General features: G+C 40.7%; 1 protein-coding gene across 3 annotated transcripts in view; it reads left to right on the top strand.

Moving 5' to 3' along the window:
* Window positions 1–254: 254 nt before the first annotated feature.
* The window catches only part of LOC138970736 (DNA ligase 1-like), a 56,040-nt gene continuing 35,683 nt past the window's right edge, over window positions 255–20,611 (top strand). Inside the window, exons 1-6 of one of the 3 annotated variants that reach the window (XM_070343237.1) lie at window positions 268–1,135; window positions 9,238–9,341; window positions 16,045–16,194; window positions 16,914–16,990; window positions 17,198–17,396; window positions 17,869–18,376. In XM_070343237.1, the coding sequence (XP_070199338.1) occupies window positions 795–1,135; window positions 9,238–9,341; window positions 16,045–16,194; window positions 16,914–16,990; window positions 17,198–17,396; window positions 17,869–17,972 (975 nt within the window). In that variant the 5' untranslated portion in view covers window positions 268–794 and the 3' untranslated portion in view covers window positions 17,973–18,376. Of the gene's footprint in view, window positions 1,136–9,237; window positions 9,342–16,044; window positions 16,195–16,913; window positions 16,991–17,197; window positions 17,397–17,868; window positions 18,377–20,611 lie in introns of those variants that run through there. The other 2 variants (XM_070343236.1, XM_070343235.1) reach the window with 2 other exon arrangements.

Below are 20,611 nucleotides of genomic sequence, written 5' to 3' on the forward strand. Positions count from 1 at the left end.
TCTGGGCCAAATATGGTGCTTTTGGAAGAATCTGAACCAAAATATCCCTACCAAACCTGACTAATTATCAATCTGCTTGGAAGACACTGGTTATAATGTTATAAAGTGACAGGTAAATAAAATTGTTTTATCCCTGTTGTATCGGAAGAAGTTAAATTCTGAAGGTGACACAAGACATGCTATTCTTACACAAACACATTTGCACCCACAGCGTACGTTTTGCCTAGCCCATATGGCTTTGCTTGCAAAGTACACCAACTTTTTGAAAAATACACTTAACTTTTAAAAAAAAAAGTACTCTTGCCTCAGGTTTAGGGTAAACAGGTCTGGATATAACCTTCGTGGTTGAAAACGACGTTAAACACCAAAGAAAGAAAGAAAGACATTTTTGTTGTTATATGCCGATGATACTGTAATTCTTGCAGAAACCCCAAATGCGATGCAAAAAGCTCTTGATGTTTTGAGTGTTTTTTGAGATGTTTGGGGCCTTACTATAAATCTTGATAAAACAAAAGTTGTGATTTTTTCACCAGGTAAAGCACGAAACGTACCTTAAGTTTGTTGTTATGTGGTAATGCAGACCTGCCTACTCTCCCGAAAAATTCGGGAGACTCCCGATTTATGTCTGTTACTTCCGACCTCCCGATTAGACTTTGAATTCTCCCGATTTCATCAATGAATCCTGTAAAAAAAAAAAAAACGAAATTTGTTCCGTGTTGTACATGGTTTGGGCTTTTAGACGCCTGGGCTGAGTACAGCTTCCGGTGCCGCCAAGCGTTTTTGCTTCGGCTGTTATGATTGGTTTACTCAGATACAACGACCAATCGCTAAGCTTGACTTGCAAAGCTCTGTTGACGCGGATTGTCGCGATGGCGGGTAAAGAAGCTGAGAAACGTCTGCATGAGACAGACGACGAATTGACAGCACCATTTGAGCATCAGCAGAAAGTGAAATCGAAGAAATACATGCAGAAGTGGAAAGACGACTACTATAAGTTGGAAAACATGGAGAAGTCTACGAAAGGCCCCCATTTTGCTCATTGCGGCGTCTGCCACCGGGATTTCTCGATATCCCACGGCGGTAGAAACGACATCACCAAGCACTGTGCCAGTTCAACCCACAAGGAGGCATATTGGTATTGAATTCCTTACGTTTGTTCTCACCTGCACCAATCAGTATTACTTTTTCTTCTCTGTGAAATATGGCCCTGTTGAGAGTAAATGTATTCATTTTGAATCCAAGAGCTGGCAAAATAAATCTAGTCATATATTTCTTGAATGACCTTGTTTTCATCTGTATGAATTGGGTTTTCCTGGAGTGAAAAGTCACTAATTTTATCTGCCTGTCCCATGCTGTCTTTTTCAAGCCATTGCTTAATACATACACTTGATGTAGATGTGATTACAACTGCCAGGCCAGTCATATGAGCTGTCTTCTCAAAGAAAACCAAGCTCTGTTATAGTTTTATTGTACTTTTCATAGCTTTTCAAAAAGGCATATCCCATTTATTTGGTGTTAGGAAAGGCCTCAAAATACACTTTATAAATCCTTAAAACCATTTTCGGTCGGGGGGCTTCGCCCCCCTGAACCCCCCACCAGGGCGTTGCCCCTGGACCCCACCGGGGCCTTGGCGGCCCCTGGACCCCGGCCAGCTTTGGAGGATCTCCCTAATTTACCTTTGGGGTGGTAGGCAGGTCTGGGTAATGATGTGGGTGTCGTATGGGCTTACATTTACCTTGGTATTATTATGATAATACATTTCAGAAAGCACAAAAAAGACAACGTATTTTGGCAAATAGAGCAATGTTTGCATTATTGAGGAAGTGTCGTAAGTTGAATTTACCACTGGATATACAGTTAGTTATTTGAAAAGTGTGTATGTCCAATTTTATTATATGGCTGTGAGGTTTGGGGACATATGAGAAGCTTGATTTGGTATCAGCATTGCCCCCCGCGGGTTAGGGGGAAGAATTTACTCGATGCTCCCCAGCATGTCGTAAGAGGCGACTAACGGATTCTGTTTCTCCTTTTACCCTTGTTAAGTGTTTCTTGTATAGAATATAGTCAATTTTTGTAAAGATTTTAGTCAAGCAGTATGTAAGAAATGTTAAGTCCTTTGTACTGGAAACTTGCATTCTCCCAGTAAGGTCATATATTGTACTACGTTGCATAGACCAAATAGGCTATTTGGTCTGTACGTTGCAAGCCCCTGGAGCAATTTTTTGATTGGTGCTTTTGTGAACAAGAAACAATTAACAAGTGGCTCTATCCCACCCCCCCCCCCCCCCTCCCCTTTCCCCGTCGCGATTTATATATAACCTTGAACGGTTGAAAACGACATTAAACACCAAATAAAGAAAGAAAGAACAACATCAGGGTGATGCAGTGGCCTGCCTATAGCCCTGATCTCAACCCTATCGAACACTTTTGGGATGCCCTGCAACAGGAGCTGAACAACGTGCAGCCAAGGCCCGCAACCGCTGCAGCCCAGGAGCAGGCCATCAGGGACGTGTGGCCCAATGTCCACATCGCCTCCGTCAATCGCCTCATCCGCTCAATGCCAGCCAGATGTCATGCAGTTGACCAGGCGAGAGGGGGACATACTCAATACTGACTGATTGGAACTGGGCTGAATGACCTGTTGCAGTTGCTGCTGATGGCCCAGATAAGGGAACATTGTTTGAGCATTACGGACACATAACATACCGAAACCTGTTGAGACAGCTCTTTCGAAAACTGTATCCGTTTTACAGACTAATAAATTAAATATCGTTCTACACCCAACAATTGCGTTTCTTTTGCCTTTCAGTATATATCTTGCAGTAAAAAGTGAATGCGAGGTGACAAGTTAGATTTTTTTAATTCTATTCTAGCGGTGTGAGTGTGTGTGTGACAGTGTGTGTGTGTGTGTGTTAGCGTGCGTGCATGCATGCTTTTTACATTTAGTCAAGTTTTGACTAAATGTTTTAACATAGAGGGGGAATCGAGACGAGGGTCATGGTGTATGTGTGTGTGTGTCTGTCTGTCTGTCTGTCTGTGTGTGTGTGTAGAGCGATTCAGACTAAACTACTGGACCGATCTTTATGAAATTTGACATGAGAGTTCCTGGGTATGAAATCCCCGAACATTTTTTTCATTTTTTTGATAAATGTCTTTGATGACGTCATATCCGGCTTTTCGTGAAAGTTGAAGCTGCACTGTCACGCCCTCATTTTTCAACCAAATTGGTTGAAATTTTGGTCGGGTAATGTTCGACGAAGCCCGGACTTCGGTATTGCATTTCAGCGTGGTGGCTTAAAAATTATTTAATGACTTTGGTCATTAAAAATCTGAAAATTGTAAAAAAAAAAAAAAGTTTTTTATAAAACGATCCAAATTTACGTTCATCTTATTCTCCATCATTTGCTGATTCCAAAAACATATAAATATGTTATATTCGGATTAAAAACAAGCTCTGAAAATTAAATATATATAAAAATTATTATCAAAATTAAATTTTCCAAATCAATTTAAAAACACTTTCATCTTATTCCTTGTCGGTTCCTGATTCCAAAAACATATAGATATGATATGTTTGGATTAAAAACACGCTCAGAAAGTTAAAACGAAGAGAGGTACAGAAAAGCGTGCTATCCTTCCCAGCGCAACTACTACCCCGCTCTTCTTGTCAATTTCACTGCCTATGCCGTGAGCGGTGGACTGACGATGCTACGAGTATACGGTCTTGCTGCGTTGCATTGGGTTCAGTTTCATTCTGTGAGTTCGACAGCTACTTGACTAAATGTTGTATTTTCGCCTTACGCGACTTGTTCTTCATTCCAAAGGGTTTGAATGATTTAATAAATCAAAATAATCAAAAAAGATGCATAGTTATTGCATGAGTACTTCCAGACGTGCGGGCGACTTCCCAGAATTACACATTCAATTTTGTTGTAACATTGGCTTTTGTGAAACAGAGTGGCTCTGGAACCGGCAAGCCGGTCAGTTCTGGAGCTTCCAGGCTTCGTAACTGGCAGTCACGGTATCTCACAAAATTGACCTTCCTATTTCTAACGAACATGTCAATTTGCCATGTTAGTACAGTCGGTAGTGTTTTGGGAAAAAAAATCCAAAACATGTTTCATTTTTGGCAAAACATAACTAATATTAATAATAAAAATAAATCACTTTTCTATTAAGTCCCGAATTCACAGCTCCAAGTGCTTTACAATTCCAATTAACACACACACACACAATATACACATATAGCTGTTTCAGCACACTCAGTACATTATTAGTATGCCTGTGTGGTCACATGCTTGCAGAAGATATAAAAGCGTGAGAGAGAGAGAGCGAGTTCATTCTTATTTTAGTAGTGAGTACGCTTGCTTGCTTGCTGAATTTTGTTGTTATTGTGTAATTTTTCGTATCGCTACAATGGGTTAGTGTGCTTGTATTTTCTAATGTCAAGATTTGTATACATAAAGTACACAAATAAAGTACATAATTATACCAGACATAAACTCTCTCTCTCTCTCTCTCTCTCTAACACACACACACACATACCCGCACACACACGCACGCACGCACACACACACACACACACACACACACACACACACACACACACACACACACACACACACACGCACACACACACACACACACACACACACACACACACAGAACTGTCCAGCTCTTCGGCTACATTAGTTCAGTAATTACCGGGTGGTATGTTGCACTACATTTATTCAGTAGAATGTGGCAAAAGACAGATTCGTAGCAAGGGAAGTCACTCTGCATAACTAGTGACCATCGACTGAAGAAGCAAACGAAGCAAAAGGTTTGCAGTGTTTCTGCGAACTGTCGCCGTCTTTGGAGGTAAACCCCGCATTTTCTTTGCATTCTTTACTTTCACGAATTTGCATTTACTGCACATTCACCGCGTCACGTCTTGGGTAGGGCCAAAAGCAGAAAAAACGTTTAAATTCAATCGGGGTCAGATCAAATGTATCCAGGTGTCAGCCAAACTTAACTTCAGACTGAATCAGTGAATGTTTCTTCTCCAATTTCAAGCAGGAATTACGTAATCTTGAACTTTAATTTGTAGAACCTGCACTTGTAATCATAACAAGTAATTTTAGATCCCTTTGAAGTTACGGAATGAACTCACTCCGATGATCTGTACGAATGCATTTCGTTTACATGGGTCAAAGAAGGAATTAGGCTGTGGCTACATCCACGGGTCCGTGCCTCGAGTCCCCCATGCTAAATCCACGTCACTGACAAGGGACGCTACTCTTGCCCAATATTTTCCTGCTTTCGGTTGCTGAGGGGCTGAACTCCGTAAGTCACAACTGTCCACAGTACTCCCATGATTTTGAATTCACCATTTTTTGCTCTCTTAAAATCTAAGAAGATCAAGCGGTCGTTCAGCAATGAGTTTGTGAATTCAGTTACTTCTCTTTATTGTTACAAGACCCAACACAGGGTCTGTTATTTTATGAAAACAAATTGCAACACAAATTCCCTCATGTGTTAGTTTTTGTGTATTTGTATCTGCTTGTCAAAAGTTCGCTGTGTTCATCACATAATGAAATAGGCCAATCTTATATCCAGGTTCGTCAATTTTTGTAATGAAAGATGTTTGAAGATCAAGTTTGCTGTACAGTTATCAGGAAAATTTATTTCATCCTCCACAAGACTACAATTTCAGAATCTTCCTGCATATGTTGGTGTATCTGCCATTTTAAGTTCCAGGGTATGAGCAATTTTTTTAGTTAGCAGTATATATACCCGTTTATGTTGAGATACATATATGTTACAAATGTAAACATTAAATTTCAAATTCGCCTTCATTCAAATTAAATTGATTTTTCCACTATCCACTCATGATGTAGTCTTATTACTTGTCACATATATATCTAAGTATTACTTCCTTTGGTGTACATGTTCGTACATGTCACTTTGAGGATGTTTTGGAAAATGTTTTAAAAATTAACGTGTAATCAGCAAGCAATATTAGACAGTTTTTATGCTGCAGTGGAACCCTCCTTTTAAGCCCTCCAAAAAATAAAAAATAAATCGTTTTCATTTCAATTGGGAATCTTTCAAAATTCCTGAACATTTGTATGATCAAACTACATAGCTTTATGTGTACCAACAATCTGTTGACAGAATTTTGAATGAATTTCTCATGTTGATGTAAAGGTGAGTGTGTGGGTGTGAGAGAAAGAGAGAGAACAGTGCTTCCAAACACATTCACAACCACACAATTCAAACTCAGCAAGTCAGGATTGGCTGGTAAAACACCCATCAAGTGGGTAGTTTGTATATTTTGAACGCAGCCATAGTCGATCTCGGCAAACTGCAAGGCATCGTTGAACGTTCTGTTCGGCGCGCGCTTTCTCTGGGCTGCTAGCGATCTCGAAGAACGTTTCGAAAGTTGCACATGGGTGCGCTCCTCAAAGGCTTTCAGTTTAGTTTGTAGGTTGTCAAAAGAGTTGAATGTTTCGCCAACACAAATTGATTCTTCCTCCTCCTCCATCTCAACAATATGGCGCCAAGAGTCCCGAGTGCCAACGCGAGGCTTCGACTGCCGAGTGATTCCGAGGAAATGACGTCACTGACGTGGATATAGCATGGGGGATTAGAGGCACGGACCCGTGGATATAGTCACTACCAAGGAATTATCCGTATGAGCGGACAAGGGAGACAACTCTTTCGTTTAAAGGATGTCCCATGGTTGACAACGTACGCCATTTTCGGTGCATTTTCGTCTGTTGAACAACCAAAGTAATTAATTATGCTTGAGTTTGGAGCTCAATCCGTCAATTAATTTCACGACAAATGTTCTTTGGCTTGCTTACATGGACTTGTATCAAAAATAAGTAAAGAATGTCACTGGATTCTGAGCTATGAATTTAACAAGCTAAAGTTCAAGATTACCGGAGTAAAACATGTCAAGATCATGTATGTATGTATGCATGGGGAGATTTATATAGCGCTTGACGTTCTCTAAGCGCTTTACATATTAATTTCTGCCGTGTGAGATGGAATTTTTTACACAATACATCACGCATTCACATCGGCCAGTAAATCTCAAGCCATTACGGCAAATATTTACTTTTCACAGCCTATTATTCCAAGTCACACGGGTATTTGGTGGACAATTTTTTATCTATGCCTATACAGTTTTGCCAGGAAAGACCCTTTTGTCAATCGTAGGATCTTTAACGTGCACACCCCAATGTAGTGTACACGAAGGGTCCGACCTCGGTTTTTCGTCTCATCCGAAAGACTAGCACTTGAACCCACCACCTGAGCTAGGAAAGGGGGATGAAAATTGCTTACGCCCCGACCCAGGGTCGAACTCGCAACCTCTCGCTTCCGAGGCAAGTGCACTTACCACTCGGCCACCCAGTCCAACTGAAGCAACTTGTGATGTAATTCGATCGATTTTACCTCAAACCTGATTCATTCGAAAACGCACCGAGCTGTTAAGTCCCTTGAATAAGAAATTGAAAAGACCTATTTTGCGTTGAAGCTAATTTCAAAGTCAAAATACCATTTCTCATCACAAACTAGAGGCCCAATGGGGGAATACATGGTCCAACGTTCGATCAGCAGCACTTTGGAGGGGAGGGGAATAGTCAGCATTAAGTTAGTGTGGGAATTAAAACAGCCGGCTGACGTACGTCCTCCTAATACTAGTCCCAGCCTAGATAAACTCTAAACTGGAGGAAGATTCACGATTCAGTTTTTGAGTCACTTGAGAAAAAGTGACTATGTAATCGGTCAGTGTTAGTCTGTCCGGCCGGCCGTCCGGCCGGCCGTCCGTAGACACCACCTTAACGTTGGACTTTTCTCGGAAACTATCAAAGCGATCGGGCTCATATTTTGTTTAGTCGTGACCTCCAATGACCTCTACACTTTAACGATGGTTTCGTTGACCTTTGACCTTTTTCAAGGTCACAGGTCAGCGTCAAAGGAAAAATTAGACATTTTATATCTTTGACAAAGTTCATCGGATGTGATTGAAACTTTGTAGGATTATTCTTTACATCAAAGTATTTACATCTGTAGCCTTTTACGAACGTTATCAGAAAAACAAGGGAGATAACTAGCCTTTTCTGTTCGGCAACACACAACTTAACGTTGGGCTTTTCTCGGAAACTATAAAAGTGACCGGGCTCAAATTTTATGTGAACGTGACTCATTGTGTTGTGAATAGCAATTTCTTCCTGTCCATCTGATGCCTCATATAATATTCAGAACTGCGAAAGTGACTCGATCGAGCGTTTGCTCTTCTTGTTGAGTTTACTATCTATTACACTACAGATAGATTATCATGTAACTTGTAAGTCAAAAGAAGGATTTTATATGAGGAATTTCAAGCTTCCTATTATGCCACTTTATTATTTTGGGGTGGTCACAGAAGACGAAGACTATCACCGGAATTTGTTCATGGCGCAGCGATATGGTGAATGCAAGTGAGAGAGGTAGAAAATATGGTGCTCTGTTTTTCGTTTTATTGACATTTTTATTTCTTAAAGGTACTGAACTTGTCAAATCCAGGTGCACGGTTTAGTCATACCTTAGGCAGCTATCCGTTAGAAGAACTACCAAGTTTCATTGACTTGCACCCAAAGAGTCAAGAACTGTGATTTTTTTACAAATTAATTTCGTACTCGGACCTGGCTGGTCTTTACCTATTTTTGGATCTAAATTTAGATCAGGTAGATCACCACATCATGCACAAAAAGACAGTCACAAAGCAAACTATGTCAGACATCATCATGAGTTTGTGTAAAACAAAATGGAGGCCGGAATCACTCAAGTTGAATCGAACTCCGACGAAACACCACGTAATAACTTAGGTTAATTTATGCACTCGCGTGAACAAGAAACCGTCGAGCTTCACAGATGTCGTCGTTGGGTAGTTTTGGGTTTGTTTTACTACAATAGGAGGATTTTTGAACTGTAAATGCACTCAGCTGCAACAGAAACTCAAAACAAAGGCTGTGAGCTGCATTGTGCCTTTAAGACCCCCTCCCTTTTAAGGCCCTCTTTTCTCAGACTTTTTGTTCATAGCCTTTGTGAATTTACCCCCATTTTAAGACTCCCTCCTTTTCAAGACACAATTTTCTCCAATTTATGGAGGTCTAGAAAGGGGGGTTCCACTGTCCAAGGGTAGGGGATTCGGTGCTCTTTGTGAGACGTAACTCTCAAATCTACATGATTGTCTTCTTGTCACAGGATGGAGGGAGAGGACCCGGCAGTGAAGACGGAGGTGAAGATTGAGATTGATGTCGCTGAAGAGCCACCACAGTCTTGGTTTATGACCCAGCAACATACACATGGTGAGTATCTGTACCCTGTGTTTTACAGCAAGCAACTGGTTGTGTGTGTATTAAATAGTATGTGTCTTGTGTGTGTGTCTGTGGACATGGGTGCACAAGCGAGCATGTGTTTCTGTGATATCAGGCTTGTAGGGAATGGGGCGTGTGTGCGGGACAATCTGTTCGTGCGGACACAGGTGAGCATGTGTTTTTGTGATATCAGGCCAGTATGGGACTGGGACAAAAACATTTTATCGGTCGGTAGCTCGTCTGGCGCAGAAACTGGTAATGCTATCGTCATGGGTTTGAATCTGGGTTTGTAAAGGGATTTATTACTCAAAGTCAGCTCTCAGTACTGGTAGTTACTCTTGCTGGTGTGTGCAGAACACGACGTGTGTTAATTTACGCATGTGTATGATAAAGATCTCAATTTGACAGTAACAGTTTCGTGGCTTTGAAAACAATGGAACACAAGCATTCAAGAAACAAAAATGAAAAGCCAATAAAACCCGGTGTCATCTTGCTTTCATCAGGGAGTATTTTAGCAACCCAAATTGCTATTTGTCACAAGTGTTAGTGTTAGGAATGAAAGGGGTTAGGAATGTGCTGAGTCAGAATACGCTGGTGGCAGGAGATTCGGGATGCATGTAGATGAGTTTGTAGTCGTAGTTGAATGGTTTGTGAACATGTGTGTGAGCGATGAATAGGCAGTGCAGGCTAGGGCAGCGATCGGTGTGGAAGTGCAGTAGGGTACGAATTCTTAGGTTAGGTTAAAACTTCTATTTTCTTATTTTATCTTCTTTGATTTCGTTAGTTATTTCTTTTGGTAGGCTTTTAATTCTTAGGATAAGTTTAGGTAGGTTTATCTTCCATGTATAATTTGTAAATAAAGTCTTGTTGATGGTTATTCTTTCTTGTTTGTAAATTTTTGTCATTCTTCTTTTGTTTTGTTTTGTTGTCTGTGTATTACGCCGTTCACCACACACCTCACCATCTCCTTCGAGATTGTGACAGCTATAAGGGAAAGTTTATAGAATTAAATTACTTTACAATAGTTGTTTTTTAAACCAATGTTACCCTCTGCTTTAACTTCTTTTCTGGCTCGTCTCCTGCTTACTTCTCTGAACTCCTCCAGTGATGTACATTTTAGTCGGTCTCCGGTCTCTGACAGATCCAATTTCCCCAGGACCTATAGCTTTAACCCCAGCAGGACACAGGTCCGATTAACCTACAGAAGAAGTGGTCAAGGGTCCGATCGTTTTTGACAATGAAGCGAACATGCGGACTGTTCAATTTTCAAGAGGAAAGCTTGTTTCGGTTTTGCCGAGCGAAAGTAAACACTGCGTGAGGAAAGGTGGTTTCGGTTTTGCCAAGCGAAAGTATGCACTGCGTGTGACCAGTTTGTTGAGTGAACGAGGCAACATATGGGATCTGATTCTTTGAATTAATTTATCCTCAAATTGGATCAAGAAGAAAAAAAGAAAACCGAACCCATATGATGTTGTGACAAAAGGTCGTGCTCCAGACCCCATGTGTGTTTGTAAGCAATTAAACAACATTATCAAAAACATGTATGTGTCTGTGTTTGTTTGTTGGATTGAAAATATGATGAAGAGATACCTACGATAAAATTGTGTGTTTTAACAACAGCTTTGTGAATTAAATCTACGATGAAAGTGAAAAACTGCGGAAAAATTTCCCGCCGAAACCTATAAGCAAGAACTCATACTTTTGTTATCAACCCAGAACACTCTTTTTAATGCACAAAACCAAACTGCATTGTAAATCTGGAAATAAGAATAATAAATCAATATGTGTGTACAACACTCTGCTGCACGTCTCATTTTCAGAGCACAGCATCGACAACCCTGCACTCCTCTCATGAAAGAACTTCACTGGCTTCCTGTATCTGAACGTATTAGGTATAAAGCTGCCTGCTTCTGCTACAATATCATCTCTGAATCGGCACCTGCCTATCTTTCTGAACTGGTCTCTCTCTACACTCCCTCTCGCACCCTTCGTTCTTCTGATGATGCTCGACTTCTCTGTCAAGGTCGCTTTAAACGCAAGGCTCATGGCTTCCGCACGTTTTCGTATTATGGACCTCAGTTATGGAATTCACTCCCCTTTCAATTACGTCACTCTCCATCCATTTCATCTTTTAAGTCCAATTTGAAAACTCACTTGTTCCAACAACACTACGGATAGTTCCTTAGTATAGAGTCTGGGGATGTGAGATGTGCATGATGTGTTGTTTGTATGATTTTTGTATACATGTATTGTTGTCCCGCGCTTTGAACTTTTGATAAGGCGCTTTATAAATGCCCGTTATTATTATTATTATTATAAACAAACCTGCTTCTATATAAAAATATTTAATTAGAAACGGAGAAATTAACTTCAGGTTGTTGGTTGTGACGATGTTTGTCCGAAGTGACAACGATGTTTTGACATCGTGTGTATGTATCATCTATGCTCCGGTCCGAACTTTTGCAGTTTCCAGAACACAAAAAGAATTAATGTATTAGTTGAGATTGCTGGGCATTTGAAATTTACAAACATGACAGAGATATGCCGAATAATTTGCTAAGCATCGAATCATTTGTCCGGACGTCACAACCAAACAATCACGAATTTTTCAACAACTGACACTCTCCGTTGACTTCCGATCGTACGTTTTAATAGCATCGCTCCCAACTGATTTCAAACCGAGGCTTGTTTTTCTTGGAAATGGCGCGTCGAAGAAGGGAAGGTAAGAGAGCTTCGTTTGTCCGTATTTTCTGAATTACAAGTTGACCTCACAACCGACATCTACATCACAACCGACAAACAATCTGTTAGAAATAATTTTTCATTGAACTCATTTCGAATTTGCATGTTATTCAAACGAAACAGAGCGCATCAAAATACGACACACTGCTCTCTGTTTGTTGTTCGCGCTCATCGAATGAGTGCGATAGGTAAAAAGCTGAGAGAGGACAAATTATTTTGTATGTCCAAAGTCACAACCGAACAGTCAGACGTTTGTCCAAAGTCATGACCGACATACGAAATGTAATTCACGGCTGTTCGTTCGATGTTTTGTACAGCAGCTAATTATTGACGACAAGCAACTGAATGAATTTCTGCATGAATATTTCCAATCCACACATAGTTTACTGTCGGTTGTGATGACTTCTCCAGAAGACAAACTCTTTGCTATGTTGGTTGTGATGATTTTTCCAGGAGACAAACTTGCTATGTTCACGGTCATAAGCAACTTACCTTACATTTCTTTGGTATATTTTTTGGAATTTTTGTTGTTGTTGTAAGCTGTTTTCCCTTCTTTTAAAGTAGTAGTAAAGAAGTAGGTCAGTTGTCAATTGATTATCAGACGACACTAGTTGTAGTAGGCCTACCAGTAGGTCATGGCCTAAAAACTCAGTTTAACTTTTAAGTAAAAAAAAAAATGTTGGGTGTCACTGTCAGTGCAGGCTCTGCGTGTGTGTGTGTGTGTGTGTGTGTGTGTGTGTGTGTGTGTGTGTGTGTGTGTGTGTGTGTGCTTGCTTACAGAGTTACATAAGCTATAGTTATGGGCTTATAACTTATATTGAATTAACGTTTTTGAATTAACATAGCCTAAACAATTTATGTTGTAGTCCAGATTACTGCAGAGTCCTGATCATCGCTGATGAAGGTTCATTTAAGATGCTTTCCCACTCTACAGCATTTTCCCATTTTCAGTTTATTTAACTTAAGCTACAAATTAATTATGACTTTTTCCAGGCCTTCGTGTCTTGTCTTGGTTTAAGCGTGTTTTATTCAATTTCTCATCCACACGTTTCAAACAATAACAACATTAAGAACGTTAACAAGCAGATTGCTTATGGACACGTTCTTGAAATGATAATCAATACACATTCCGATAGCAAAACATGGCGAACAAGTGATAGCTTCAACACTTATCTTGATAATCTTTAATTATATTTTATACAAATAAGACGAAGAGAGAGAGAGAGAGAGAGAGAGAGAGAGAGAGAGAGAGAGAGAGAGAGAGAGAGAGAGAGAGAGAGAGAGAGAGAGAGAGAGAGAGAGAGAGAGAGAATGCCTTTCTTTCTTTCTTTATTTGGTGTTTAACGTCGTTTTCAACCACGAAGGTTATATCGCGACGAGGGAAAGGGGGGGGATGGGACGAGAATGCCTGGCTACATCAATTGCACAGTTAATATAATATCAGCCGAAGCGATTAGTTAACATAACATAGTCTTGTACAACAGAGAATATTTTCGTGTTCAAAGATATAGTTAAATCAGTATTTCCAAACAAGAGTGTTTTGCAGTCTAGAACGTGTGTTGGCAGACTATTGAATAAAATGGTTCTATGTTCTTTAAATTTTGGACAGTGTAACAAGAAATGTTCAGAATCTTCCGGGCATGCTCCACACGTACATTCTAAATTATCAGAGAGGTGTCGGTTTACTAAGTCTTGTTGCAAATCGCTCATGTTTAATCTCAACCTGCTGTGAAGTACCTGTGCCTGGCGGTTGCCTAAATAATAATACTGTGGAACAACAACATCTCCATCGGTCAAATACCTTTTAAATTCACCAACTGACTGCGTTTGTTGTATATTTTCTGGAAGATTATTCCACAAAGCTGTCGTTGAAGGAAAAAAATGAAGATTTATTTAACTCACTTCTGCACAATGGAATCCTACCTGTCTGACCTGTTCACACTCTATACACCCTCACGATCCCTCCGCTCCTCTGTAGACACTAGAATATTCCGTCTACAGTCGAACCCACCTAAAACGAACACGCTAGTTACGAATTTTGACTTATAACGTATTAGTTTTAAGTTCCCAACTGAATACCTCTTTCTTCATGCTTAAAAAAAAATGCTTGAAACGAATTCTTTGTAACGAATTTATGCTTATAACGAGCACTTTTTGGATTCCCAAGCATGCATAATGTCTGTAATTTACTCACGCTTATGACGAAATCTTTAAAAATCTTCCCGAGATCGACATATCATGGGAATTTGAGAAGTTTGAATGTGTCAAAGTCGCCGGAATGCAAGTATTCCGCCATGTTTATTTGGTGTCCAAGGGAGGTCACCGAGAATAAACAACGGAAACAAAGAAGAAAAGTGAAAAAGTTTGAAGAAAAATATCACACACACACACACACAATTTGTAACCAACACACACATGTAGTCCCGGAATAAGCTTTTTTGGGATGATTTACGATTTTTGCGCACATTTCGAGCAGACGAAAACACAACATGGCGGCTCTCGCTCCTCCAACTATTAGACACAAAAAAACGAAATCTCGCGCGTGCGAGATCCTGATACATCCGGTGTTTCTCTGTACGCTATCTTGTCACAACGACTTGTTGACAAACGAAGATTCGCGAAAGAAAGAGAAAAGCGCCGAGTCTTGAGTAGAGAGCTAATAAAGTACAGGTAATCGCTAATCGAGCGAAATGAAAATCCGCGGCGACTTCCATTAGGTGAATGCTATTCAAGTTTAGGTAACGTTTTAGCCGCATCTTGGCAGAGAACAAGAAGAAACGAGCGATCTCTCTTGAGAGAAAGCTAGAAATTTTACACGACGTCGACGAATTTCTTAATACGAATTTCGGTTAAGACGAACTTATTTCCCGATCCCCAGTGATTCGTCTTAAGCGAGTTCGACTGTATCTTCTTTTAGTCGCAAACAGCACGGCCAGAGAGCCTTCTCCCACTCTGCTGCCGTTGCGTGGAACTCTCTCCCTTACTCTATCCGACACTGCCAAACATTCTGTTCCTTCAAATCAAACCTTAAAACACACTTCTTCACCCAGTATTTTGATTAATTTTATTTCAACATGGTGCATTTTTGAATGTTTGAATGTTTTGCCTGTGTTAGTATGCTTGCAGATTGTATTGATGTAGTGTTTGAGTTTCGTTGTTCACTTGTGTGCTGAATGCTGCTGCACATGCTTTTGCTTTGCTTTGTATGTATTATGCATGTTTGTCATTGTAAAGCGCTTTGAGAATGTAAAGCGCTCTATAAATCTCCCATATTATTATTATTATTATATGTACATATGTTAAGCTCTGTCAAATGATACTGTTCGATTTGGTTTTTAGAAAAAAATCATACATGTGTATTTTTTTGACTTTGCTTTTAAACACCAAGTGATCCTGAAGCTTTCTGCTTTCCAGGTCCATTTGATGATGCTATGTGTGAGTTGTGCAGCGATAGCAATAATTGACTGGCAAATAAGCAAATCTATATTTGTTTTATTTATATTAGCTATGCAGTCGGCGTCGCCAGAGTCGGCGTCGCCAGAGTCACCACCACCACCACCACCACGACAAAGATTCCTCAATGTGCAGCGAGCGTTGCCAGTTAGTTCATTGCTTCATTTTTTGCTTGAAGCATGATCCTTTCCGTGCATGTGACATATAGAACAGATCCTAATAGCAGCTAGTGTCTTTTTTTTCTCAAACGCCTTGAATGTTCTCACGTGTTGCTATGGGATTTTTTTGTTTTAGCCTTCATATGACCTCGATAGTGCACCAACACCGCGTGCAACAGTCGCGGTTAAGGCGCCGAGATCAGGTAACTGATTATTCCCTAACAAAATTATGATGTGTCCGCTCACCTTTTACATTTTTAAGTGCCGACAGTTTTGGTTTTGGTGCTTAATGCTTTAGTAAAATTTTTATTTATGTTCATAATTGGTATTCTTTTTTTCAGTTCTAACCACAGCACCCTGCACTGAAGCCTGCAAGGCGAATGTAGATGCACTGAGGGTGCAGGTCAAGGACCTGCAGGCCAAGGTCACTAGCCTGGAGGCAAGACAGCGCGAGCTGGAGGGGGAGCTGGTGGCCAGCTATGCTACACAAGGTATGTTCGCTGCATACCTGCCAACTGCTACAATTTTTTATGTAGATTGCTCCGATTTTGCAGTCATTGCTACGCCAAGCCAAAAGCTGCTATGCTCAAACAAAAAATGACAAGCATGCAAAATATTAACTTATCCCTCGTCAATCAATAATGAACATAACGTAACCAGCCAAGTACTGATGGCTGGGTACCACTCCGTTATGACTCGATGTTGTCCACGTGACTTGCTTAGCCATTTGTGAATTTTGTTGCAAGCATTCGCATATCTGGTGACTCTATAGGCCAATCGTGAATTTGATTAGAATATGCAATGCTCTTGTAAAGTTGTACGCAGATTTAATAATGAAGCTTGCACCGTGTTTGAAGTGGAAATGGGAGGCAGAATAAAACGGAGGAAGCATAAGGGTGGTGAAGATAATGGTACAGGTTCCACGCCGATGCGGACGGATAACTAGTTTTCGAAGATTTTTGCCAAAGAATTCGACGGACTTTGCGTGTATGGGTAATAATGAACTATGTTTAGACGGCTGTAACGTCATAGAGCTCTCAGAATCTTACCAACATTTTTGATGGCATACATGCGGGGGTGTGCGATTCAAATTTATGATTATGCTAATGCTACACTTAAACACCAATTGCTACTATAAAATTGGGTGAACGTTCCAAAATGCTCCTCACAGGCTCTATTTTCACGGTATTTCACATTATTTTATTTTCAGATGTTGAAAATCACTCCCCACCATCTGGACGCCAGAAGCCAGGGTGCCATTCACCTGCTACAGCCGCTGCACATCATGTAAGTTTACAGTTGTCCTGTCCTTTCTCTATTACTTGATGACATAGTTTTATTGATTTGATAATTGATACTAGTTACCTGATCATTATTGGAGCATCTTTAAGATAAAGGTACATAATGACAATGCAATAGGTCAGAAGCATATAATTAATTAAAGCCTTATATTTTGTAAATTTATACCCTAAAACTTTCATATTGCCTGTGCAGATGGTTGAGCTGGACCCTGGTTCTGGCGTCTTTTGCTACCCTTCCAATTTGATCGAGGCGAAGGGGAAGTCTGGGGACGCCATGCCCCGATACCTGATCAGTGTATTTTACACCACCAACCAGCTGGTTGAAGCAGGCAATTTGTCCGGGACCAATGGGAAACAGGGCCTGGACAAGCGCATTGTTGATGCCATTGTTTGTATGTTTTTTTTCAGTACTGCTCTTCTTTATATTAAATATAATTGAGTTATATATTGATGGAGGGCTTCAATTAAGCTTTGGGAGAGCATCAATCCACAATGAAGACCGAGAAGTTTCAAATGGAAGCATGTCAATGTTATTGCAATTTAATCCGACAACGTATTTGACATCACATTGCAAAACGTATGGTCTCGGACAATTGATTACCAGTAATTTTTAATGAGTTGGGGCATTCTGACCAATCACGTTTCATTAAAACACCAACTTGATTGAATTACAATTCCTATTGCTCTTGTATCTGAAGTAGACAAAGATGTTTTCATATTAATTGATTGCACAAGTGGTATTCTGCTGGTAAAGTTAAAGAAAAGACTTCAAGGTACAGAGGTTTGGATGGATATTAATATTTTTCTTGCAGGCTGTAATTTTAATTATAATTTTGTCTGAACCTGCTGAATATATCATTTCAGCTTACACCTTGGCAAACAATGAGGGCAGCTCGTCCGCGAGGGTCAGGACGGTGCTGCGGAGCAAGCTGTCAGCAGCTATTTGTAGATATCAGAAATTGAAGTAACTGTTATATATTTTTGTGCCATGTGCCAGGACCTATGTTTGTTCGGTTGTATGTACAGACTTTATTTTCTTTTAGATCTGTTTGATTCTAATGTGCCAATTTTTTATTTTTTTTCTCTGTGGTATATTTTTATCTAGTCACGTTCTGTTGTATGTACATCAAATTGTTTCTCTCCTAAAATTGGTTTGTGATTTCTAGTCATGCATTTATCTAGTCACGTTCTGTTGTATGTACATCAAATTGTTTCTCTCCTATTATTGGTATGAGAGTACTAGTCATATTTTGTCCGTGGTGTCTTTATGTGATCTCCACCCATGTTCTATGGTATGGACATTTTGATGAGGGTTATTTTTTGTGTACTGGGCATATTTCTGTGTATATATTTTTTTCCTTTCTATCCCCCCACCCCCTCTCCCCCCTTTCCCCTCCCAGTCCCCCCCACCCCCTTTCCCCTCCCTCTCCCCCTCCCCCCCACCCCCTCTCTCCCCCCCCCACTCCCTCCCCCACTCTCTTCCCCCACCCCCTCTCTCCCCCCCACCCCCTTACCCCTCCCCTCCCCCCTCTCCCCTCCCTGCACCCCCTCCCCCTCTCCCCCCCACCCCCTCTCTCCCCACCCCCTCTCCTCCCCCACCCCCTTTTTTCTGTGGCTATTTTTATAAACCTCTGGGGAAGTATATTATTGGTATACTTTCAGTACATTTTTGGTATACCTCTGCAGCAGTACATAATCAGTATACTAATGGTACATTCTTTTTTCTGTGGCAATTTTTCTTAAACCTCTGGGGAAGTATATTATTGGTATACTTTCAGTACATTTTTGGTATACCTCTGCAGCAGTACATAATCAGTATACTAATGGTACATTCTTTTTTCTGTGGCAATTTTTCTTAAACCTCTGGGGAAGTATATTATTGGTATACTTTCAGTACATTTTTGGTATACCTCTGCAGCAGTACATAATCAGTATACTAATGGTACATTCTTTTTTCTGTGGCAATTTTTCTTAAACCTCTGGAGAAGTATATTATTGGTATACTTTCAGTACATTTTTGGTATACCTCTGCAGCAGTACATAATCAGTATACTTATAGTACATTCTTTTTCCTGTGGCAATTTTTCTTAAACCTCTAGAGAAGTATATTATTAGTATACTTTTAGTATACTTCTGCAGCAGTTCATAATCAGTATACTTATGGTATATTCTTTAACTTATAGGGCAGTATATTATTAGTATGCTTTCAGTATCTGTGAGGTATGTCTCCAAAGCAGCGATTAATCAGTACAGTTGCAGTATATTTGTGGTACATTTGCAGTATGGTTGTGGTATGCTTGCATGCAGGTGTAAAAGTTAATACATATTTTTCTGTAAAGTTGAACACTATTTGTTTTAAATTTGCATTAAATTACATATTCTTACGCAACTCACATAGATAGCAATAACTTCGTTTGGTTGCTAAGACATTGAAGCACTCTTACATGGTAACATGGGGAGATAACTCTAAAACAAAAACCACCTGCCATATAAGGCATGATCCGTGGTAGTTATCTCCCCTACCGGTGCTTGCGCATGCGCAGGCCGTATACCGGTAATACTCATTCCTTTTTCTTCAACGCACGGAGCAAGACGTGCTGTAGTACTCTGGCTTTGATCTAAAGCTATTGGTCTTCACGGCGGTGACTGACCATCGAATCTTGGTAACGCTGTTGTTGGTTCATCTCTACTTCAAGTATTGGGTGAGAGCTTTCATTTTTATTACCGAGACGCGTTTGTTTTAACTTTTGGAGTGTGTTGCAACTTGTATTTTGGTTCAGTTTTGTCATACAAAATGGCGGACTAACCTTAAGATTTAGAGAGTGAGTGAAAACTCGGAGTTCGACCAGCCAGGCTTGCTCTCCCAGTTCTCAGTCAGGCAATGCAACCAATATAAAGTTAAGGTAGCTACTACCACTGCGTCTCGTACTCAGAAAATTTTCACTGAGCGATAACGTTTCTGTTTACGTTTTCAACCCGGCGAATGATGAATTGTGTTACGGTTTCGATTGACAAACCTACCTCGTCTGTTGCGGCTTCTTTCTATAAAGTTCAAGCGCCTAGCGCTGTTATAGCTTTGACTAAAGCCGATTTGCTGGCGATTTTATCGTCTTTTTAAACAGAGGTGCATGTTTTGATCTCGTCGGAAAGGGCAAATAGCCTCGCGTGCTGCTCTGCCCCTTCCTTCGGGTGTTGTAAATGTTCTTTCGCTTGTGCGGGTTCGTTTCGAACCGACTGCGACGGTCACGTCCGCTGGCGTGGTCGCAGATCCAACGACGGTGTTGGATATGTCGGACTCATCTTTAGACAAGTTTTTGTCTGAGTCTAGGACATCAGCACTTTCGGGTGTTCTTGGCGAAGTACGCAAACCTTTGACGTCGGTTTCCGTCTCGGCGGAATTGCACACTGACAGTAAGGGTTTTTCCACAGACCAACCTGGCTCCGTTTTCACGGTCCTGGGCATGGGATGTGAAGGGCATGTGTCTGCTGGTTCCGCCCCCTCAATTCCAGTCGGGGCGGCTGCTGGCAGACAGGTTACAGGATCTTCCGGTTCCAATTTATTGGGGCTGGTCGATGCTCATGCTAGTCAGTCCTCTGCTGGTTCCGC

This window comes from Littorina saxatilis, linkage group LG7, assembly GCF_037325665.1.
Source record: "Littorina saxatilis isolate snail1 linkage group LG7, US_GU_Lsax_2.0, whole genome shotgun sequence".
Classification (NCBI taxonomy): domain Eukaryota; kingdom Metazoa; phylum Mollusca; class Gastropoda; order Littorinimorpha; family Littorinidae; genus Littorina; species Littorina saxatilis.